Raw genomic sequence first — 16,700 nt, forward strand, 5'->3', positions numbered from 1 at the left:
ACTGCCCCTGCTTGTATTCCCTCTTTTGCGCGCGCGCGCTCTCTCTCTCTCTCTGTCAAATAAATAAATAAATAATCTTTAAAAAAAGGAGAAAAAGAAGAATTTGAAATTTAATCTTAAGAGTAATAGAAAACCATTGAAGAGCTTTAAGCAAAGACATGGTCCCTTTTGCACTCTTCTCACCAGGATAACTTCCAGTGGATCAAAGATTTAAAAATACAAATAGAACCATGAAAATATTAGAAGATGACATGGAGCAATTCCTTTTTTTTTTTTTTGAGCAATTCCTTTTTAATCTTGAGTTGAGAAAGGCCTTTCTAATTGACTAACACAGAAGGCATAGAAGAAAACATAGATAGATTTGACTACATAAAAATAAAATTTTGGGCGCCTGGGTGGCTCAGTGGGTTAATCCTCTGCCTTCGGCTCAGGTCATGATCTCAGGGTCCCGGGATTGAGCCCCACATTGGGCTCTCTGCTCAGCAGGGAGTCTGCTTCCCCCTCTCTCTCTGCCTGCCTCTCTGCCTACTTGTGACCTTTGTCTGTCAAGTAAATAAATAAAATCTTTAAAAAAATTTTTTTGCATGGCAAAACAAAAAAACAGTAATAAGATTAAAGTCAAAGACAAAGTGGGCGGTGCCTGGATGGCTCCGTTAATAGAGCATGCAGCTCTTGATCTCAGGGTTGTGAGTTCGAGCCCCACGTTGGGTATACAGATTACTTAAAAATAAAATCTTTTAAAAAAAAGACAAAATGGAGCAAAATATTTGCAACTATCACAGACAATAATCTCTTTAATACAGCAAGAAATCTTATTGATCAATAACCTAGCCAGTGATGTAACCAAAAAATGGGCAGTAAACACATTCAGATTGCCCTTAAACATACAAAAGTCTGCTACAGGTTGTTTATAATAGCTGAAACACAAAACTATACCAAAGTACTATTTTTTATTTCTCAGATTACAAAATTATAATGTATCAGATTACAAATATCTAGAAGTTTGATTCCACATCCTGTTGACAAGGCCATGGAGACAAGGTAATGGAGCTACATTGCTAGTGTGAATATAAATCGAAACAGCCTCCTTGGAAGGAAATTTGCACACTTTTTTCACACTCTTTGACTCAGCAGTCCTATTTCCGGGAATTTGTGCTGCAAATTTACTGGAGAAAGGAGCAGTTTGAGGAGATGAGATCATGGGTTTTCTTTTAGATATATTTAATTTCCTATATTTATATGTCATATATATACACACACACACACACACACACTTATTTATTTATTTATTTATTTAATAGATATATTTAATTTTGTATCAGTATCTCTGAGCCAGACCACTGTTTATGAGTCTTTTATCTTAGAAGTTAGACTGAGATTAAAATTCATCAACTCATAATGAAACTATGATGACATAATCCTTTTAAGGCAGGATTCAACCCAGAAACCATAAAAGATTGGTATATTTGATTGCATAACAATTTAAAACTTTTTGGTAACAAAAAAGCACTATAAACAAGGTCAAAAAATCAATACCACTGAGGTCACTAAGAAGGAAGAGAGAAGAGAAGAGCCTTAACATTTTTCCAACATTGAAGGATGGTTAGTGAAAGAGCAACTGGTTGAGGAAACGGAATAACGAGAGAAGAGGAAAACCAGGAATGTGAGATCATGAAATGGCAACAGAAGGGATTTTTTATTTTAAGAATGAGGGCATTACATATATATATGTGTGTGTGTATATATATATATATATATATATATATATATATATAAAATAATGCATAAGCCAGTAAGTTTCCAGAAATTAAGATTAGGGTCATTGGCCTTAAGAAATATTAAAACATCACAAACATTTTGGTACTAGAGAATGTATTGATTAGTTGAGCTATAAAGAGTCCAGAAGTTGACATTTCAAGTCCGTGGAGGAAAGTGGAATTGTTTAATAAATGTCATTAGGAAAATGGTGATTTGAGGGAAAAAATAAAGATGGAATTCCCAATGGATGAATAATTTAAACCTAAAAAATGAAATTCTAAAAGTTAGTTATTAGTTGGCTGGTAGTAAAAATGACCTTTCCAAGCAGGATACAACCAAGAAGCCATAAAGAAAGATTGATAAATTTGATTGTCTAAAATTAAGAATTTTTGTTCTTTATAACAACAATAACAACAATAAGAGCACCATAAACTAAATAAGAAAATCTATGTCAAACTCATACATGGAGCATACATGAGGGAAAAAAATAGTAATTCCCATAAAACTCATACAAATTCAGTGAGAAAAACCATGAAAAACAATAGAAAAATAGGTAAAGGGTATGAATAAGTAATGTGTAAAAAGATATTCAAATATAAGTAAACAGGGGCACCTGGGTGGCTCAAATGTAAGTAAACATATGAAAGTTTAGTCACCCTCACATGTAATTAAAGAAACATACATCAGAACAAGATACCTGGGGCCCCTGGGTCACTCAGTCTGTTAAGCGTCTGTGTTTGGCTCAGATCATGGTCCCTGGGTACTGGGATGGAGCCCCTCATTGGGCTCCTTGCTCAGCGGGAAGCCTACTTCTCCCTTTCCCTCTGCCTGCTGCTCCCCTGCTTGTGCTCTCTCCCTCTCTGTCAAGTAAATAAATAAAATCTTCAAAAAAAAAAAAAAAAGAGCAAGATACCATTGTTAGCCCATCAGTTTGGAAAAACTTTAATTTTATTTGAAAGAAAATAGAAATTTATAAGAAATTATAAGAAAAAGAAAAAAAACTTTCATATATCCCTTACCAAGAATCCCAGTTGTTAACATTTTGCCACATTCGTTACTGTTCTCTCGTTATGTCAAATATTTTTCTCTGAACAATTTGACAGTAGATTGCATACATCATATTCCTGTACTCTTGAACATTTCAGTATGTATTTTCTAAGACCAAGGACTTTTTTTTACATAGAATTCTCTTACAACAGTTCATTTATCAAATTCAGGAAATTTGACATTGATTAAAAGCAATATTTAATGCATAGTTCCCATTCCAGATTCACCAACTCAGTATTGTTCTTTGTAACAATTATTTTCCAGTCCAGATTCTAGAGCAGATGATTGCACCGCCTTTAGTTGTCATGGTTTTTGTTTTGTTTTGTTTTGTTTTTTAAGATATTATTTATTTGACAGAGAACACAAGTAGGCAGAGAGACAGGCAGAGAGAGAGAGGAGGAAGCAGGCTCCCTGCTGAGCAGAGAGCCCGATGTGGGGCTCGATCCCAGGACCCTGGGATCATGACCTGAGCCAAAGGCAGAGGCTTAACCCACTGAGCCACCCAGGCGCCCCAGTTGTCATGGTTTTTGAGTTCTAGATAATCTGTAGTAATTCCACATTTAAGAGCATAAGCAACTTGTCTGATGTTTCCTTATGGGCAGATTCAATATACATTTTGACAGGAGTACTCAAAAGTGATATTTTGTCCTTCTCAGTGCATCACAGAAGTACATGGTATCTATTTGTCCCATTACTGATTATGCTAACTTTGATCACTTGGTTAAGTGGAGTCCTAAAGTTTCCTATTAAGTTATTATTTATCCTTTTTAACTAGTAAGAACTTTTACAGAGAGATGCTTCAAATCCATGTCAATGTCCTAATCCTTACCAAACTTCTACTCACTTTCACTTCCATCCATTGATAATTTCTGCCAAATTAGTTATTACTATGATGGTTGTAAAATGGTGATTTTAAAAAATTCCCACTTTTCTGTAAACATTCTTCTATAAGGAAGAATTTTCCTTGTTCTGAGTGATTGATTAACATTCTGGACTCAGACCTTTATTCTAGTTGATGGATGATAGTCCTTCATTACCATTTATTATTTTGGTGCTTTGTAGTCTGATTTATCCTTCCTGTGCTTACTTTTGCAAAATTAAGCAGACATATGCTTGTTTTTTTTATTATTTCCATATCTGTCCTACACAAAAGGTAGCATTGTGTACATTCTCTTTTGCACTTTGCCTTCTATTTAATTTATTCTGAAATTCATTCCATATCAGTTCATAGAGATCTTCCTTGTTCTCTCTCCACAGCTGTTCTTCTCCTTGTGTGTACCACAGTTTGTTCAGTCAGTTTCCCGTGTTTGAGTGTTTAGATGGTGTTCAGTGTTTTGCCGTTATAAATAAGGCTGCAATGAATAGCCTTGTGTGTGAATATTTCAGTGTTGTTGGAGGTTTATTTTCAGGATAAATTCCTGGAAATGGGACTGCAGGGCCAAAGGTTAACTGCATATGTAATTTTGTTAAATATCACCAAATTCTCCTCTATGGGGTTGGAACCATTCTGACCATAATACATGAGGGTGACTATTTCCTCATAGCCTTGCTAACAGAATATATTGTCAACCTTTTGAGTTTTTGCTAGTCTATAGATGAGAAGTGGAATCTCAGTGTGGTTTAAATTTGCATTTCTCTTAACATAAGTAAAGTTGAATATCTTTCATATGTTTAGGGGGCCTTTTTAATATAATTTTTGTTATTGTTTATTATTATCTTTTGCCCATTTTCTTATTCAATATATTTTTTTTTCTCCTCAATGTTTTAAAGTTCTCTCTATATATTAACAGTAATAACCTTTTATCTGTGCTACATGTTACAAACTCTTTTTCCCACTTTGCATTTGCCTTTTAACTCTGCTTATGGTATTTTTGGTCATGAAAAAGTTTTATTTTTATATTGTCAAATGTATAAATCTTTTACTTTATTGTATCTGGGTTTTGAGGCAGAATTTGAAGGCTACCCCTTTCCTCGGTGTACAAAGGAATTCATCCATATCTTTTCTAGTATTGAATATGGTCTCTCTGAGTTTATCTTGTATAGGATATGAAATACTATTACCTTTTTGTAAATACCCAACTAGTCCCAATATCATTTATTAAATTTTATTTAAATAAAAAAAATTTATTTAAAAAGTCTCTTTTTGCCCCCAGTGATTTGAGATAACATTTTTTTTATATATTGAATTTCTGTGTGTGCTGGGCTCTAGATCTTCTAGTGTAGGCCAGACAGCACTACCACACTGTTTTCTACAATGTTTTAATTATTGAGGCTTTGTAGTATATATTAATACATAGTAGGGTTATTAATACCCCTCCCACATAACTCTTTTTCTCAGTGTTTATTTTTCCAAATGAACTTAATATCACCATATCTAGCTCTAAGAAAAAACCTTGATATATTTATTGGGATCATATTAAATGAGAGACGTCTTTCTGTTTCTTCAGTTCTATTTTTTTTTAATCTCTCAGGAATGTTTTATACTTTTCTTCATTTAAATTTTGTACATTTTGTCCTGTTATTCCTAAGTGTATTTTTTTGTTCCTTTTGTAATTTTTCCCCTTAATGAAGCTTCTAACCGATTGCCATTAATGTATATGAAACCTTACCTTACTGAATTTTTATTCTTTGAATTACTTTTGCCATTGATTCTTTTTTTTTTTTAAGATTTTATTTATTCATTTGACAGAGATCAAAAGTAGGTGGAGAGGCAGGCAGAGAGAGAGGGGGAAGCAGGTTCCTGCTGATTAGAGAGCCCGATGCGGGCTTGATCCTAGGGGCTCAGGGTGATCATGACCTGAGCCCAAGGCAGAGGCTTAATCCACTGAGCTGCCCTAGTGCCCCTTGCCATTGATTCTTTAGAGTTTTCTGAACATCCTTTCGTATCATCTGCATATCAGTAGTTTTATTTCCTCTCCAATTGTTAATACCTTTAATTGTTGTTGTTGTTTTTTCCCTCTAGTTGCGAGGGTTAATACTTCTAGTAAAATGTTAAATAGTAATGGAAATATTGGACATACTTTGTTTCTGGCATTATTAGGAATGATTTTGGTGTTTTCCCATTAAGTAATATGTTCTTTTTAAGACTGAAGTATGAATATCTTATCATATTAAGGAAGTATCCATGTACAACAATTCCTGTTTTCTTGGATGCTTTTTATTAGGAATGGTATTGAATTTTGTCAAGGGTTTTCTCAGTATTTATGGAGGTAATGATATGAATTTTCTCCTTAAACCCATTATTATGAATTACATATATGAGGTCCTAAAATTAAAGCCTCTTTGCATTCTACATACACACATTTTGGTCATGGTATACTGTTAATGTGATGTTGGAATCTATTCACTAATATTTTATATAGTGTTTTTATATTGATATTCAGAAGTGATGCTAGTCTTTAATTTTCTTGTGCTGTCTTTATCAGGTTAGATATAAATGTTATACTTCATGAACATGATTTAGAAGTTTTCCTGCATGTTTTATGCTTTGAAACAATTTATACAACATTGAGAGTATGTCCTTTCTGAAAGTTTGGTAGAATTCCTTTGTGAAACTGTCTAGGCTTGGTACTTTTATGTGAAGTAGTTTATTAATAATTTTCTCTATTCTATGAAATTTCCCCTTTCTACTAGGATCAATTTTGGTAAACTGTATTTCCCTAGAAAATTATCAATTTAATCTACATTTTCGAGTTTATTTGTATAGAGGTGTACAAAGTAATTTCTTTTAATTGTTAAATTTCTGCATCAAGGGTTACTTGCCCCTTAATTTTTTTTTTTTTTTTTGTTTTGTTTTTTTTTGAGAGAACGATTGTGAGTGGAGGGCAGAGGAGGGGTGCATAGGCCAGGCAAAGGGAGGAGGAGAGAAAGAATCTTAAGCAGGCTCTGTGACTGGTAAGCCTGACTCCATGTTCAATCTCATGACCCTGAGATCATGATCTGAGCTGAAACCAGATGCTCAATCAACTGAGCCCACCAAGGCGTCTCTTACTCCTTGATATTTTACATTTTGTATGTATGTGCTTTCAATGATCTTTTCCTTGAAAAAGGTAGCTACTGGTATGTCTGTTTTATTCATGTTTTCCCAAAGAATCAGTATTTCAACTTACTAATTAGATCTACAATTGTTTTCCCTATTTCATTACATTCTGGTTTTACCTTTATTAGTTCCTTCCTTCTGTTTTCTTTTGACTTGCTCTGTTCTTTTTCTAGCTGTTTGAGTTGAGAATTTGATTTGTTTTCATCCTTTTACATTAACTACTATAATTGTTTAAAGCCATAGTTTTCCTTTGATCACTGTTTTAAATATATTTAATAGATTCTTATTTTTATTGCTCAGTTGTTGTTTTACAGTAACTCCGTTTATATTTCTCTCTACAAGGAACTATTAATAGCAAAATTTTAAATATTTAGGTGGAAAGAGTTTTCTTAATTTCATTTTTAATTTCTAGTTTTAGTGCACTGCAGTGTTTGTAGTGTTTCTACTTCATGAAATTTACTGACTTTTTTAGTCACATAATATATGATCAGTTTTTCTGACTATTCCATATGTGCATGGAAAGGAAGTATATTTTCTTGTCTCTATTCTCATAGTATTTGATATATGCATAAAGTCTCTTATTGATTATATTACTTAGCTTTTTTATATTATTTTGTCCACAGACCTATGTATTAAATTCTTTTATTATTAGTGTGTTTCTGTTTCTCCTTGCCTCATCTGTAGTTTATATAGGTGGTCACTATGTTGCTTAATGCATATATAATCATAATTCTGTATCTTAATTACAGATTGCGACTTTTAGCTTTATAAAGTATCCTCCTTTGTCAGAATTACTTCATTTGTTGTCTTAATTCTACTTTGATACCTGGCTTTCAATTCTTGTTTTCTTTTGTTTCCACCTGCCTGATGTATCTTTGCCCATTTGCCCTTCACTTGTAGCCTTTTTGCATCATGTTTCAGGTATTTTTCTTGAATTTGCATAGAATTAAGTTTTACTTTTTATCCAGTTTGAAAATCCTTTTCTTTTCTTTTCTTTTTGTTAAGATTTATTTATTTATGTATTTATTTGACAGACAGACATCACAAGTAGGCAGAGAGGCAGGCAGAAGGAGAGGGGGAAGCAGGCTCTCCGCTGAGCAGAGAGCCCAATGCAGGGCTTGATCCCAGGACCCTGAGATCATGACCTGAGCCAAAGGCAGAGGCTTTAACCCACTGAGCCACCCAGGCGCCCCTGAAAATCTTTTTCTTTAAATAGGCAGTTAAAGCCCATTTCTATCTATTTCTATTACTGATATGTTTGGACTCAACTCTGTCATATTAATTTTTTATAAAAGGTATCTAATTTAGTTATATTTACTGTATTTCTTTTTCTATATGATATCGTCTCTTCTCTTCATTTTTATTTTATTTGTTTTGATATATAGGAACATTTGTGCTTTTGTTCTAGTGATTACTTTTATAAAGTAGAAAAAGAAGAGCAAATTAAACCCAAAGTAAGTAGAAGGAAGAAGAGAATAAAGGTTAGAGCAAAAAACCAATGGTTCTTTGAAAAAAAATTGATGAACCTCTAGTTACATTGATCAAGAATAAAAGGAGGGAAGACACAATTTACCAATATCAGAAATAAGAGGCTATCACTACAAATCCCTCAGATTAAAAAGCATAATAAGGGAGTATTAACAACCTTTTGCCAGTAAATTCAACAACTGATAGGAAATGGACAACTTCTTTGAAAAACACAGATTGCAGAAACGGACTCAAGAAGAAACAAAACCAGAACAATCCTATATCTATGAAAGAAATTGAAACAGTAATTTAAAAACCTTCCCACAAAGAAAATACCCATCCCGGATGGTGAATTCTATCAAACACTTAAGGAAGACATAATATTAATTTTATATAAAGTCTTTCAGAAAAGAAGGAGGAGGCTGCCAAATAAAGACAAAATCACCCTGATGTCAAAACCACAGACGCTAAAACTACAGCTAGAGCTCTCTCATTAATTCAGATATGAAAATTAATCAAATGTTAGTAAATTGATTCCACTTAGATATAAAAAGTGGAATATACCACGACTAAATGGAGTTCATACCTCACTAAAGTTAATAGAGTTAGTTTCTCATTTAAAGTAATCTAACTACTTCATACACTTTTTAAAAATAGATTTGACTCTTAATTTCATCCCACTATTTTCACATGTCAAAATCCACTCTCTAAAACTAAAGATTTGCCAGCACTGAGAATTTCCAAAATAATTTGCCAGAGTCATTGGACCCCATATTAAGAATTGCCGGCTTTTAGGATGATGGTAATGTTTTGTATCTTGATTGAGATCATGGTTACATGAGTATACTGTTCAAAACTGATTGATCTATACACTTAAATAAGGTTGATTTTTAAAAATTTCCTGCCTTAACCATAGCTTGTGTTTTGGATCTAAAGTAGTAGCAAATATCTAAAGAATATCCTTAATAGTACAGAAAGTTTTAGAATCCCTTCCAGTTCTAACTGGGCCTCTCAAGTGAACCTGATATATACCATAATGAAATCCCCTTGTTCATGGACTAAAATGCACTAGTTTGTTCACTAGTTCTGTGCAGATAGAATAATTGTCACCATTTGGGGTTTAACACGTGACTCATTTAAATTATTCTCTAACTTAAATCTATATTTAATTTCCTTCTATTTCATTAGACCTAGCTTAATTCATAGTGTTATTTTTGTCCATAAACATGAATTTAAAAATTGTCTTTCAACATTAAGTTCACACTTACGTTAGAACAACTCTAGGTGACTTTGCTTATTCACTCTTGTTGCTTTGAGCTTTATTCATTCTTCAAATTGCATCTGTATTCATCTGAAGAAACTAAAAGTAAGCTCATTACCAAAATGGTGTGGGACTTAAAATTCAGATCTCCCGTAAACTTTTACTTAAAGCAGATACTTTAAAGAATTATTTCCTTGGGGCGCCTGGGTGGCTCCGTTGATTAAATGGCGGCCTTCAGCTCACGTCATGATCTCAGGCTCCCTGCTTAGTAGGAAGTCTCTTCTCTTACTATCTCTCCGTGATATTTGTGCCTGTGCATTCTCTCCCTTCTCTGTCTCTCTCTCTCTCTCAAAAAATAAAAAAAAAAAGGAATTATTTTCTTAAACTGGTTGTTTGGTCAAGGATAGACTTCAGTGCTAGATTTGCTTTAATTGTGAGCATTAGTATCTTTTTCCTCCTGGTGGAAAAAGGAGAAGTGACAATTTAACCAGACTTTGTTTATCAAAATTATTATTTTTACTCTTTGCTAAGTGCCAAACAAATATTTTCTCACACAGATTTTCATGTTTTCTTGCCATTTAGTGTTTCCAATAGGTGACTAGTGAATATAATACTGGTTTATTCATAAACTTTAAATATGGTGATCATTGGTTTATAATCACTGATTTGGGAAAAAGGATTTATACTTCGAACAAGAACCAAAAGAATGCTAAGGTGCTTCACAGAGATATACAATATATGATACCACCTTTGTGTTTAAGAGATCAGAGTGAAAATATTCATAAGGGGAAAGTAAGATACAGCCTTGGCTGCAGTCTTCATGCTGTGAAGGCCAGCATACCTAATTTGGGGCCAGGCCCCAAATTTTGCTCTTGGTCTTATAACCCCATCATGGGGTTACCAGATAAAAAACAGGGTGCCCAGTTAATTATAAATTTCAGATGAACAACAAGTAATTTTTTAGTGTAAGTATGTCCTTTGCTTGATTTACTAATTCTGACAAACCTGACACAGAGAGTACAATGCAGTCATTCTAACTACTGAGTCACCTGTGTGAGCAACCTCAGCTAAAATATGGAGGTAGCCTATTTAATTTCCTGACCTCCAGAAGGTTTCTCACTCAGACGATTTGAAAATTTGTGCCTATAAAAATCATAGAGTTCATTAGTATTTTCTACTTTAAGTACAGCTGACCTTAAGGCTCTCATGGTTTTGGGATTTGCATTTTTTTCTGACGTACTTGGGAAAAAAAGATTTTTTTTTTCTTTTTGTCGTAAAATAATGGATATTTTATTCCAGCTCTGGGGTATGAAAAAAAAAGGAGGGGACACATCCTTCTACACACCATTCTAATTTAGCTAACATTAATTTGAAAAAGCTAAAGCAAATATGTGCATGTATCTGTATAAATATTTATATATACACATACATATTTCATCAGTGTTTATATATTTACTCTAGTTTTTTATAAACACACCTTAAAAATCATTAAATGCATCCCAATACTTCTGCCTCTTTATCAATCACTTAATATTGTTTGGATTAAATTCACAGTTTGTGTTTTAATCTCTTATGTGATTGGTCAAACTGTACATTACATTAGAAGATGTGAGAGAAAAACTTTGTTTAAAAGTTACACCCCCCAAAAAAAAGTTATACTCTGTGTCAGTTACCCTTTACATGATTTTTCCATCATTATTTTCAACTTCATACATCTTGTAGTTCCCTACGCAGAGTATTTAAGCTTCTAGTGCTGTGCATATCTACATCTTCTGGATGGGACTGTCCGTGATCCATGAGCTTGGGGTCAGGCATAAACTGTGTAGCACCTGAGGTGGATTCTGATTTTGTCTTTGTTTCAGAGCTGAGTTCTGCTGGCAAGGATACTGAGTATTTCAGGCTGCCAGTTGTTTTTGCAGGTATTTCTAGTGCAGCAGAATTTCCTAGCTTAGATTTTTCTTTAGGTTTAGGAAGTGATTCTTCTTTGTTGCTTTTTGTCCACAATGATTTAACTGCTTCATAAATTTGCTGGCTTACAGTATATGCCTTTTTCCCAGTTACCTTTGCAATTATTACTGACTGAACTGGGTAGCAAACAGTTGCTCCTAAAGTGGCCAGTCCCAGTGGATAAGCAATTTTCTTAAACCTAGAACCTTTTCTTGCTGAAACCAAGCCTGCCAATCCTGAAACTGTAATCACTCCAAGTTTTGGAAGAAAATCTTGAGGTGGATTCTTCAGGTAAATATATGCATCTTTTCCAAATTGTACTGTATCCACTATCCCATTTTTCACAAACACATAAACACCCTTGCACCAGCCAATATAATGACCAGTTGTACTGCAGATGGATGCAAAGCCCATTTGTAAATGACCAGGCTGCTCTTCAACATATTTAGACTGCAGAGGTGGTGCAGTATATATGGGAAGCTGCTCTGGTTTTACTAGCTGCTTTTTGTATTCTTCTTCTTTAGCTGCAAGCACAGTTATAGATGCGCATATCAGACTTGCAGGTACGGGTGTCAGCTTTCCCATCCTAACAGCCGCCATATCTGTGATCTTCTCCGCCTGAGTTCTTTTTTTTTTTTTTAATATTTTATTTATTTATTTGACAGACAGAGATCAGAAGTAGGCAGAGAGGCAGGCAGAGAGAGAGGAAGGGAAGCAGGCTCCCCGCTGAGCAGAGAGCCTGATGCAGGGCTTGATCCCAGGACCCTGAGATCATGACCTGAGCCGGAGGCAGAGGCTTTAACCCACTGAGCCACCCAGGTGCCCCAGGAAAAAAGATTCTTAATCAAATATTCAAATTGCTATGGCTTATCTCCTATCCTGCTAAATATTCCAACTTTTTGATCTTAAAAAAAGCCCTCTTAAGAGAGTACATCTTCTGGGGCACCTGGGTGGCTCAGTGGGTTAAGCCTCTGCCTTCAGCCCAGGTCATGATCTCAGGGTCCTGGGATCGAGCCCCGAATCGGGCTCTCTGCTCGGCGGGGAGCCTGCTTCCCCTCCTCTCTCTGCCTGTTGCTCTGCCTACTTGTGATCTCTCTCCCTCTATCAAATAAATAAATAAAATCTTAAAAAAAATAAAGAGTATATCTTCTGCATTATAGGTTACACAGTAGGAATTAGAGCTCTTAATGGTATCCTTCCTGCACTAATAAATAATAGACATGACAGGTAGCACAGTTTTCTGAATGGGAGAACTGACCACGTGGAGTGTAGCAGTCCTGTTTCCCTCCCTCCTCCACCTTGCACCCTGCCCCCTTTTACTCTACATACTGATGACAAGATTTATAAGATCTTGGGATTTGTGGCTGGACTGCACAACAAGGTAATATCCTTGTTGCCATTTCATCCCCGTGGTTGCTCCTCAGAGTGGTTTGATACTCACAGGTTTTCATGGGTCTAACGCTCTCCTCAGTATATTCATTCTTGCTTGCAGAATTGCTGATACCCACATTCTTTTTTTTTTTTTTAACTGGCCCCTTTGTGTTTCTGCCCCCAGACATTGCTCTTTCAGCCACTAATCTTCCTCTGAAAGCTTCCTCTGATTTTTTTGTATGCCCCATATTTCTGGAGTTATAATTTGGTGTAGTTAGTTTGGTTTATTTTGAATGTAAACTTATATTTTGATACTTCATTATAGAAAAACAGATTTCCTTTTTCTTAAATAGCTTGAATCACAAATTATTATTTTTCCTCGATTTTAATTATGTCCTTGGTATGCTCCTTTGTTCCCCCACCTCTTTTTAAAATAAACTTTAGTTTTTTAAAAGATTTTATTTATTTTAGAGCGAAAGAAAGTACGTGGAGGGGAGGGGCTGAGGGAGAGAGAAACTTAGGCAGACTCTGCTGAGCATGGAACCCAATGCAGGTCTCAATCTCACGACCCTGAGATCACACCACCCACAAACCCCTAAACTTTATTTTTTAGAGCAGTTTTAAGTTCATGGCAAAATGGAGCAGAAAGTTCAGAGTTCCCATGTACCCCAGTTACACACACACTGTTATCCCTGTTATCAATATTCTGCACCAGAGAGGTACATGTGTTACAACTGATGAACCTGCATTCACATGTTATCATCACCCAAAGTCCATAATTTAAATTAGAGTTCACTGTTGCTGTTATACGTTCTATGGGTTTTGACAAATGTGTCCATCATTGTAGTAATATAAAGGGTAGTTTCATTGTCCTAAAAGTCCTCTGTGCTCTGCCTATCTTCGTTCCCTTTTTACAATTTTTTTATTCTCTGGTACTCTTTTGAACTGCAGCTCCATTATGAAATAGAGCTTTGTCCCATAACCCTGAAGAATAATATCGAAACAGTACCTTAAATGTAGTCACAGGGTTTTTTCTTTATTCTTACCTAACTTTGAACAGGTGATGGAAAGTGAAGAGTTCATGTTGCTTCCAGCCAATCAGCTCATTGATATAATATCTAGTGATGAACTGAATGTTCGCAGTGAAGAACAGGTGTTCAACGCAGTGATGGCCTGGGTCAAATATAGTATTCAAGAAAGACGTCCTCAATTACCCCAGGTATGATGGAAATGTTTCTCCACGTAACTGTCTTTTTTGTAGTGGATGAGATAGCATATATTTGACTTGCAAAAAAGAAACAGTTGTCACTGTCCCTTATGTTAGACCGTAACAGAGATCATCAGTCTTCCAATAAATCATTAGATAGTGTTTAGAAACATTTTAAGTGTTTATCACTATGTACTTTTGCTCCTTGGCTTCCTCTCTATTTTGCCTCAGTCTAGATTAGGGTATAGTACAAGTCAGAACCCAAATGGTACTAAAGGAACAAAAGAAAACAAGGATGGCAGTTATCTTGCTTCCCATCCCAATGTGGCTTGGAAATCCTATCACATTTTGAAGAGTACGGGGATGATATGGGCCATAAGCAGTCACCAGATGAAATGTTTAAAGTTCTTGTTATCATGACTATATTTTTAGCAATTTAATAGGATATTCTTCCTGATTGTTATAGTCCAGTTACATAAAGTAATTATAAAAGAGCTTATAACATATTGCTGAAAGCTCAAAATAGCATTCTAAATTGATATTAGTATGCTTTCAATTTTCTGATTATTCTGATTACTGAAATGGTAGAATAAATTAGGTTTAGTATTTGTGTCTTCCCTCCCTCTTTTTTATGTATTAATTGAATCAAATTGATTCAGTTAGATCCCAAAACAATTGAAAACACATTATGGGAACATGGGTTATGTATTCTTTTAAATACCCTGCAAGTGGGAGCTCGTGCCTTTAACAGTATTTATTACCTCTTAGGTGCTGCAGCACGTTCGTCTGCCTTTGCTTAGTCCCAAGTTCCTGGTGGGCACCGTAGGCTCTGATCCCCTCATCAAAAGTGATGAAGAATGCAGGTATGAGTGGCTCTGGGTGGGAAAAATCAGCAATGAGTGTTCCTGTTTTCTCCTAATTTCCTTATTTGTGTTGCTTCCTAAATATTTGTATTTCTTAGTGCTGATGCCAGGGCAGTATTTAACAGGTTTTTCTTCTGGGTTAGGGTCAAGAGGAGGAGATGGAAGAAGAGAGAACTGAGCTTCCAGGATTCCATTCCATTAGTTTTTATGAATGATGCTAATTGGTGTAGAAGTGGCAATAAAGAGGTAGATTTCTAAGGTTTTAATGCAAGCTTGAATTTGAAGAGGCAATTCTGTGCTAATTTATGTTTTTCTTGAGATAAATAATGCTGTTGACTCTTGCCAGAAAGTGTCAGGAGCACTTTATCATTCTATCACATATGCCTGCCTAGGGAATAGGACCAGCTTTGTTTTCTGGGGATGTGGACAGAGTCAAAGAACTACTCCTCAAGCAGCTGTGGAAGGGGCTCCACTAGAGGTTGGTGGAGTAGTTTCATAATGTATTTTGACTGAAAAAAACTCTGAACACTTTTATAATACAAACAAGATACCTCTTTTACTGGGCTATTTCTATAAAATAGACACGATTTAAAAATTACTTTTCCCAGTATGATAGGTTTTAAGATTTAGATTCCAGTCAGACCATACAGTGTTTTTAACCATTACCCCCCGCCAGCATGTTCTATATTAAAAAATGAAAGAGCAAGTCAATACTCAGAACTCCTTAAACTGTATTGACCTTTGGGTCTCCCTTAGTGACTAAAGAAACTTGCTCTAGTATTAGGAATCCCTAGAACAGAGGTAGAATATGCAGAATCATTTGCCTTTCTTCTGTAATCTCAAGCCTGTCCCTTTAACAAGGTTATGTCAGAGGGGATTTAGATTTGTCTCTTAAATTTAAAAGGCAGACAGATGGCAATTAATTCCCTCAAATATTTACAATAGCAGAAGGAAAACCGCATGAATTATGGATTCAAAATCTGAAGAAACAATGCAAAGTGCCCCTCCCCCATAAAAAATAAATCAGATTGTACTAATTCTGATGCACAAAGTAAAGGTACTTCCAAAGTCACTTTTAAAAGAAGCTCTTTCCTGTAATCGGAGTGGGAGAACAGCCATGAGAGACTGTGGACTCTGAGAAACAAGCTGAGGGTGTTGGAGGGGAGGAGGTGGGGGGATAGGTGAGCCCGGTGGTGGGTATTATGGAGGGCACGTACTGCATGGAGCACTGGGTGTGGTGCATAAACAATGAGTGCTGGAACATTGAAAAGAAATAAAATAAAATAAAATGGGGGGGGGGAGCTTCTAAAAAAAAGAAGCCCTTTCCTGATATCCTGACCTCATGACATTTATTAGTTGTGAGACCTTAAGCAAGTTACTTTAACCTCTTTCTGCTATAGTTTCTTCATCTGTAAAGTAGGATGACAGTAGTACCTATTCCATCGGGCTGCAGTAGGGATTGGCAAGTTAATACATATTAAGCCCTTAAAACAGGGACTGACACACAGCTGTAAGTGTTCTTGTTGCTACTATTAATTTTGGGTTGGCTTGCTAAGTATTAGCTCTATAGTACTCCTTCTAGGAATCCCTGAGCACTCAATTAAAAACCAGCTATTAGGGGTGCCTGGGTGGCCCGATGGGTTAAAGCCTCTGCCTTCGGCTCAGGTCATGATCCCAGGGTCCTGGAATCGAGCCCCACTTCGGGCTCTCTGTCAGCGGAGCGCCTGCTTCCCTTCCTCT

At 35.5% G+C, this 16,700-nt stretch overlaps 2 protein-coding genes across 3 annotated transcripts in view; one reads left to right on the forward strand and one right to left on the reverse strand.

Annotated features, from left to right (window-relative positions):
• The window catches only part of KLHL20 (kelch like family member 20), a 66,652-nt gene that overhangs the window by 20,851 nt on the left and 29,101 nt on the right, over positions 1-16,700 (forward strand). The window contains exons 4-5 of the mRNA XM_080823812.1: positions 13,951-14,109; positions 14,866-14,960. Of these exons, the coding sequence (XP_080679938.1) occupies positions 13,951-14,109; positions 14,866-14,960 (254 nt within the window). The remainder of the gene's footprint in view (positions 1-13,950; positions 14,110-14,865; positions 14,961-16,700) is intronic.
• Positions 11,247-12,119, reverse strand: LOC308356306 (MICOS complex subunit MIC27-like; the record flags this gene model as incomplete). Of its 2 annotated transcripts, XM_080825182.1 has the most annotated exons (2): positions 11,247-11,519; positions 11,634-12,119. In XM_080825182.1, 2 exons carry the CDS (start codon positions 12,117-12,119, stop codon positions 11,280-11,282), a joined length of 726 nt encoding a protein of 241 aa, XP_080681308.1. In that variant the 3' UTR covers positions 11,247-11,279. The 2 variants fall into 2 exon arrangements, with proteins under 2 accessions (XP_080681308.1, XP_080681307.1); XM_080825181.1 differs by having other exon boundaries at positions 11,247-12,119.

Source organism: Martes martes (genome assembly GCF_963455335.1).
Source record: "Martes martes genome assembly, chromosome: 15".
In the NCBI taxonomy this organism is placed as follows: Eukaryota; Metazoa; Chordata; class Mammalia; order Carnivora; family Mustelidae; genus Martes; species Martes martes.